Source organism: Seriola lalandi, unplaced genomic scaffold (assembly GCF_002814215.2).
Source record: "Seriola lalandi dorsalis isolate HSWRI2012SDOR001 ecotype SW California unplaced genomic scaffold, Sedor1 jcf7180002053563, whole genome shotgun sequence".
In the NCBI taxonomy this organism is placed as follows: Eukaryota; Metazoa; Chordata; class Actinopteri; order Carangiformes; family Carangidae; genus Seriola; species Seriola lalandi.
Genome location: NW_019524116.1, coordinates 22,137 through 29,902, shown reverse-complemented (window position 1 = coordinate 29,902; position 7,766 = coordinate 22,137). Strand labels below are relative to the sequence as shown.

Sequence of the window (7,766 nt, the reverse complement as noted above, 5' to 3'; positions counted from 1 at the left end):
CTGCAGCAGTGCAGATAAAATACCACCAAAGAATAATTATGTCTGCGCTGGCGACAGCCAGAGCAGCAGCCATTTTGTTTCAGGTTGTTCTCAGAAACGCCTTGATGGAACGGCTTGAAATTTGGCACAAACATTCACTTGGCCTCAAGGATGAACTGATAAATTTTGATTGTCAAGAGGTAAAAGGTCAAGGTCACGGTGACTTCACACAACACAGTTTTGGCCTTGTGAACGCAATATTTCCATAACGCCTTGAAGGAACTTTTTCAAATTTGGTAAAACCTTCTAGAGTTCAAGGACAAACTGATTAGAATTTGGTGGTGAAAGGTCAAAGTTCAAAGGTTAGGGTGACCTCACAAAACGTGGTTTTGGCCTTGTGAACGCCTTGAAGGACATTCACTGAGACTCAAGGATGAACTGATTAGATTTTGGTGGTCAAAGGTCAAACAGTTTTTAGCCATTACTCAAGACTTCACACAGAAATTATGCCAAAATTTGACACAAATTGTTCATATTTTTTATGATTCTGGATAAACAGGGATGAACCTGAAACTAGTCTGAGTGGAGAAGGAATACAAACACGAGGAGGTGACTCTAGTTTTGCAATGAGGACTCAATCTTTAAAAAACTCCTAACATTATGATATGATATATATATATATATATATATATATATATATATATAGAGTTTCATTATTAAGCAGAATCACCTCCTTGTGGGTGTGTCCCTCCACCACAAGTGCACATTGGTGCATCACTTACTGTGAATCCACATGGTTTCTGCTGTTAAAACCTCCTGCCACGATGACTTTCTACAGTTGTAAAATCCTGTCAGAGTGTTACAAACCACTGAGTGTACGGTGGCCCTGAAGTGCAAAACATCAAAAAATGGACACGATGCAATGCAAAGCTCAAGATTTCACAAATCAACATGACAAAAAAAAAAAAAAAAAAAAAAAACTTCAGAAAATGCCAGTGATAACAATTCCTCTGTGTGATTGGACCCAAATCAATTCAGAGTTCACCACGTTTTGTGAAATGTGTTTTTCATCTTGTTGTTGCGTTTTGCGCTTCAGGGAATTCACAGATAAGCATTTAAATGCATTTGTCTGTTACTGAAACTGGACGTATCGGAGCTGTATTTCGTCGTCTCACTGGTCCGACGCACATCAATGCAGCCACGTGATGGTTTAACACATAACATTACAGGGCTACTTCCAGTCTGAATCCTCACAAGTACAGAAAGACAGAATGTGCGTGTCTTACTGTAAAACTCACACAGAGATCCATTGGGATGAAGCTCCACCTGGTTCGTGGTCGACTCCTTGAGGCTCATGACTCCACAGTGACCGGATTGAACTGTAACACAGAGGACAAACAGTCAAGACTCACCAGGAGCTGAGAGACCTCCAGACCAACACCTCACCACGTCCACATCTGTCCTCTGAGCCGACGACCGGCACTGACTCCAGGCAGGGAGACATGGACGGATTTGCATTTTGCCAAGGTAACAGGCAAAGTGCTGCCCATTTGTTTGGGAGGGAAACGCTGCAGGTGAAGAGTATGAGGTCATGAAAACAAGCACAACACATGAACAATATAAAGATACAAATCTGTGTCAGAACTAGTAAAAACGTTCATTCCTCTGGTTCAGAGTATCTTAGTATACTTTGAGAACAGTAAATAGGGAACCAGAAAACATTGCCTGTTCATTTGCCAACATTTCAGGTTTGGTCAATTCATTAGGAACCTCCTGTGGTTGCTAGGGTAACTGAAGTGGCAATTAATCAGGGTCCGGTAGGTAGTTAGGTTCCTCTAGGTGGTTTGAGTTGTTCTTTAGTACAATGGAGGAGTCAGAGGAGGTTGTAGGTCTAGATGACACTGAGCAGGTTCTATAGGTAGTTCCTGTAGTAACTGAGGAGGTTCTAGGAATTCATTAGGTGATTCTACTGTAGACCCTGTAGAGTGTAGTTCTATGGGCCTTTAGGTTATTCATGTAGTCATTCGGAGGATCTTTGGGTCCTATAGATAGCACCTCTTCAGATAGTATATTTTTGTAGATCTAGTGTTCCTTTAAGAATGTCCTTAGGATCATCTAGAAAGATTTAATGGTAACTGGCAAAGTTCTAGGTAGCTTTAGAAGTCCTTTGGAAGGTTCTAGAGATCCTTTATCAATGTGTGGTCATCACTGGAGAGGTTAGGGTTCCTGTGGGTAGTTCTTGTGTCTTGAGATGTTCTGGGACAGGTCACTGAGTGCTACAGGTCATTTTGGTAGTTCTAAGTCTTTTGAGATTTTATAATGATTACTGTGGAGGATCTATGGGTCCTGGTTCTAGTGTTCCGATGGGTATACCTCATAGTAACCGAGGTTCTAGGTGTCCCTATAGTGTAGTCTTCTTATAGGGGTCCTCTAGGTAGTTCCAGTGGTCAATGAGGACATTCTGGTGGTCTTTTGAAGGTTCTAGGGAGCACTAAGGAGGTTCTGGCGAGAGGTCATTGAGGAGGCTCTAGTGGTTAATGAAAGGATGTTTGGGTGGTTCTATAGAAGGCTACTGGTGACCGAAGGGGTAGCTCTGGTGGTGATACCACGTGTTGTTGTCATTGACGAGGTTCTAGCAGTTGGTGGAGCCGTTTTAGGGTCTTAAAAAGGTTCTAGTGGGGCTTGAAGGGTTCTAATGGTACTGAGTGAAGTAATGTGTTGGGAACCACTTAGGGAAAGTAGGAGGTTCTTGGGTGAGCTCTTCAGAGACAGAGAATGACAGAAGTAAATAAACTGAATTATTGACGTTTGTCAAAAATCCACATTGATCCTCTGTGAAAGACTGAACCAGGAAGCTAGAGTTATGTTATGATGAAAAGGTGACAGTAACAGCAAGTGGTTCGAACAGCACATGCAGGTGAACACCAGGTAAAGCAGCGTACTCACTGAGTGGATCCCCTACATAACAGATTACTCCTATTTATACCCATTTACTCACACCAGTGTCTAGAAGGAAAAATGTTGACAGGTACATTCCCACACCTACTAGTGACAGACTGTTTCAGCGTCAGTACCTCCATGATTGTTGTCAGTGTGTAGAGGGACCTCTGTGACCTTAGAGGCCAGCCTCTGACACACCTGCCAGGTGTGTGTCAGTATAGAGACACAGCAGACTGCAGCGCTCCTGACACACAGCACTAACGAGTCCAGCCACAGCTGCAGCACATCTGGAAGAGCCGAACCACACCGAGTCACACTTAAATACAAATAAATGTGTACGTCTGTGCATCAGGGAAATCTGAGACTCCTCAGTGATTTCAGCTGCAGTTTGATTTACATACAAAGGTTTATACAAAACATGTTTGCAGAGCCAGAGAGAGCAGGAGGAAGCTGTCAGTCCATGACTTCACTTCAGGAAACTAAACGTGATGAAATGAGTCCGTAATCAAAGTGCACACAGCTGGGCAGGAAATTAGCTTCAGGGCGTCTGATGTGACATCGCAAATACAGCTGCGACGATTTGTCAAATGACAGAAAAATTAATCAGCAACAATTCTAATAATTGTTGAGTCATTTACAGGTCACAGACAGGTTTTGATCTGATCTTCTGAAGTTAACTTGCTCTGGAGCAGTTCAGCGTAAGTTACCATGGTGATTTAACAACAGAACCAGCGTCGGGACAGAAAACCCAGAGTTAAACCTGAAGTTACCTCGACAACCTCAGATCCTGCTTCGTAGTACAGACCTCAGATGTCAAGCCTCTGTGGGAGGGGCTGGAACAACAAGTCTGATCACATCAGCCCACAACTTACAGGATCTGCTGCCCGACACCACAGGGACCTTCAGAGGTCCGACTTGCTGTTTTGGCAGCACGCAGAGGCCGAGCCGTACGTTAGGCAGGTGGTCATTATGTTTTGGCTTAGTGTATTTCCTGAACACCTGTGATGTCATAGATAGACAGTGATTATCACCTGTCTCACCTGTTCTGCTCTTGCGGCCCCGGTCTCGGCAGTAGACGGTGGACGTTTCAGGCTCTCTGTGGTCCGAGGGCCGCGGCCCCGTCACCAAGGAGGACGTGGTGGTGGTGTACTCGGAGGAGGAGCGGTAAGTGGTCACAGACTCCTTCCTGTCCGAGTGCAGCTCACAGTCTTTACAGTAAACCTGGCTGAGCGTCTGCACCGGGTGTTTGGCGCAGTGGCTGTCTGGACCAATCAGAGTGCTGTTTGCCAGGACGCTGCTCTGCTCCACTATGATGGTGCTTTCTGTGACAGAGACATGAAATGATTAACTGACTGATGATTTTTCTATCAATTCATGGATGAAATTATCAACCAAACATTCTCTGGTTGAAGCTCGATATGTTTATGTTTTATATCACTGCTCATTAAAATTTATCTCATCCATCAAAACTGCTGATACACAAATAAAGTTGGAGAAAATTACATCATTTGACAATAGTGAAAAATATAAACTTGTATTCAGGTGTGTTTCGGCACGTTAATAAGAAGAGAATGCAATATTCTGTATCAGAGATGTGTGACATTTTGATCATTTTTACAGATTGGATTTTTAGCTTAATGGAACAATTGTTATTTACCTCAGTTTCCTAGATGAAATTTCATTGGAAAACTAAAGTTACAGTAGTGACAGTAACTGTGGTAAGAATTAATTTTACTGACCTTTAGGATCAACGTTATTGTCCAAACCTGAAACACCAGAGGAAGATCAGAACAAAAACTACTTCACTCTAACCACCTCATATTAAAGCTCCTCCAGTGTAAAGGTCTGTGTCCATGTGTAGTGTGATTATAGATCAGCTCTAGCTTCTATATTAATACTGTGAAAGTATCAAAGCCTCAGTCCACAGAGAAATGCACACAGCCTGTATTCAGAAACTGAGCCTTAAAACCAGCCGTCAGGACTTCTGGAACTTTGTGATGTCACAACAAAGCAGTCATCAAGCCCCGCCCAAGATGCTAACTATGCTAACAGTTTTGATCCGTCTGCTAGTCTCTGGTTCTGGTCTCAACAGACTCCTCATCCGAGTCTAGGTCTGACTGAGGCTCAAACATGTGGCTGAGTCTCTCTGATGTTTCCTCCTCTCACCATCTTCAGACTCTCTGCTCTCTCACCTGTCCACCTGGAGCAAGCAGGTGGTGGGCGGGGCTCAAGGCCTGATCCAGATTTCTCAACCAGGAAGTCAGAGGAGATGAGCTTCAGAGCCTTTTCAGTATTTTTACAGAGCTACTTTACATCGTGTCTGGAAGGAAACTTTAAATATAAATTTCTTTGCACATTTTAACTTTGTACATTCCTGAGCAACTAGTGCTTTTGTTCTAACTGCTGCCTGCTCGGTGTAAACAGCCCAGTCTGCACACAGAAGAAGAATTCGATGAGTTATGACGCTGTGTTTTACCCCAGAAGGTGTCGACCAGTGTGGCCTCCTGGATGGAGGACTCGTCCAGCAGGGAGGAGAGCAGAGAGGCGTCCGAGGCCACGCTGTGGGTGCTGCTGTTGTGGAGCGACTGGCCAGCCGGTTTACGAGGAGTGTGCATGAGGACAGACTCCGAGCAGGAGACTGAGTGGTGCTGAGAACGACGAGACTTCAGAGACCTGCAGGGAGAAGGAGCAGAGACAGGGAGGAGGAGGAAAGAACTTAATGGATGATGGATGTGAAGGAGGAGAAAGAACAATAATGACATTGAGGAGAAAAAAGGTGTAAAAGAAGGAGAAGATGACAATAAGGTGGAGGAGAAGACAAGAGGAGGATAGGAGGAAGAACAAAGGAGGAGGAGGTGGAGACGGATGAAAAGATGGAGAAGAACATGGGAAAGAAGGAGGAAAACAGCAGCGAGACACCCGACACCCCTCCTACCCAACCCTCACCTGGTGCTCCTCCAGCTCCCTCCTCCTACACTGAAGGAGGCGCTGGCGTGCGGCAGACCGCGGTCCAACAGGCCATCGTCGAGCCGCAGGCTGCGTCTGGACATGATTCTGGTCTGGAGGAAGGAGGCAATCTGCTGCTCCTTCTCCAAGTCCGACACCGCCGAGGAGTAGCTGGAGCTGAGGACGAAGATGAGAGAGGGAAGAGTTTCTGCCACATTCACCAAATTAGACTGTAACACATCTTTAATACTGACGGAAGAGGATTCGGGTCACGTGAAAAAATTCTCTCTGACAAAAGAATTGTGAGTTTAAAGTGATAGTTGTTGTTATTAGACGTGGGGTGGTGTGACGTCATCATGTACAGTCAGTGTGTTACCTGCAGTAGATTCAGTTTAGAGGAGCAGCAGGAGCAGAGTGATGAGCTGCTGTGGGCGGGGCCAGCAGAAAACACTTTTTACTTTTAAAAAGACGCCCACTGAAACAATCCAACATCTGATTAAATGAAGCTTGATGTAGAATATTTTCAGCTCTTTATCTTCCTGTCAGAACAGCACTTTCCTTTCGCACTGCAATTTTTCAACCACTGAACTACTGTATTCCTATGTACAAGCGCATCTACAGTGTGCACTGCATCACGCCGCAGCTGCAGGTCATCTGAGCGAATCACAAAGAGCTAAACTTCACTTTGTTTTGACTGAATTCTACTTGAAGCTTCATTTAAACAGCTGTTGGATTGTTTCAGTGGGCGTCTTTTAAAAAAGTGTCAAACAGGTGTTTTCTGCTGGCCCCGCCCACAGCAGCTCATCACTCTGCTAGCTTACCAGTGCTCCTGCTGCTCTAAACTGAATCTACTGCAGGTAACACTGATTGTAAATGATTACACAACCCCACGTTTAATAACCACAACTATCACTTTAAAAGACAGAATTCTGAGATTAAAGTAAAAATTTTTCTTTTCACATGTGGCCCTTTTCCTCTTCCATAAATACTGCACCTCTGAAAACACAATAAAAAATTAACGGAAATAAAAAACAGTTTTTCTAAGTCGAAAAATGATAGAAAGCCAGTAGGTTTGTGTGACACTATGATATTGTCATATGGATTTGATTTATGTCACATTTCAGTTTCCAATAAGTATCAGAAAGCGGCTTAACCATAAAATGATTAAAAATTAGTTTAAGTTCACTTCATTTTTTTGCTGAAACCGACACTGGTGAGATTCTGTTTACTAATTTACTAAATTGCATCAGCCTCTGTTGGAAATATCTGCTAAAAGATACAGAACCTGTAAAATGAAGCGTTACCGACAGATTTACCTGCTGAGAAACAGAAACGCAAAACAAATCCCTGCTACCTTATCAAAAACAAAGAGCCACACACACACATACAGACAGACAGACACACACACACTGACACACACACACACACACACACAGACAGACACACACACACACACACAGCATTAGGTGAGGATACACACAGGTCAGTCCAGCCCCAGCTCTGCAGATCCACGTCCTCGTCACTCATTACAGGGAGCAGAGGCACAGCCGACACATCACTCACACAATATAAATAACATGTACACAGTATGAACAACACACACACACACAAAGAGTTTTGTGGCAGCAGCACGGTTCAAGTTCACCTTAAGCCTACTTAGACTGCTGCAGACAGCACTTCCTGCTAGAGCATGTGGGTCAGTGAGCTGCTTAGATCCCGCCCCCACACACACACACACTTCTTACACATGAACACACACCCTGAATGATGCTTGAATATGACTGCACCTAACTTATTTTCATTATTAATTAATCTGTTGATCATTTTCTTGATTAATCAATTAGTGCATGAAATAAAAAAATACATTTGTTAAAAATTCTAAAGATATTTTATACACTTTA

The 7,766-nt window shown here is 43.7% G+C and overlaps 1 protein-coding gene across 1 annotated transcript in view; it reads right to left on the bottom strand.

Annotated features, from left to right (window-relative positions):
- LOC111651295 (SUN domain-containing protein 1-like) overlaps positions 1-7,532 on the bottom strand; it is a 16,353-nt gene extending 8,821 nt beyond the window's left edge. Inside the window, exons 1-7 of the mRNA XM_087172656.1 lie at positions 7,346-7,532; positions 5,866-6,042; positions 5,396-5,592; positions 4,659-4,685; positions 3,960-4,241; positions 3,054-3,206; positions 1,278-1,358 (exon numbers count right to left, since the gene is read on the bottom strand). Of these exons, the coding sequence (XP_087028782.1) occupies positions 1,278-1,358; positions 3,054-3,206; positions 3,960-4,241; positions 4,659-4,685; positions 5,396-5,592; positions 5,866-6,042; positions 7,346-7,392 (964 nt within the window). The 5' untranslated portion in view covers positions 7,393-7,532. The remainder of the gene's footprint in view (positions 1-1,277; positions 1,359-3,053; positions 3,207-3,959; positions 4,242-4,658; positions 4,686-5,395; positions 5,593-5,865; positions 6,043-7,345) is intronic.
- Positions 7,533-7,766: the final 234 nt, after the last annotated feature.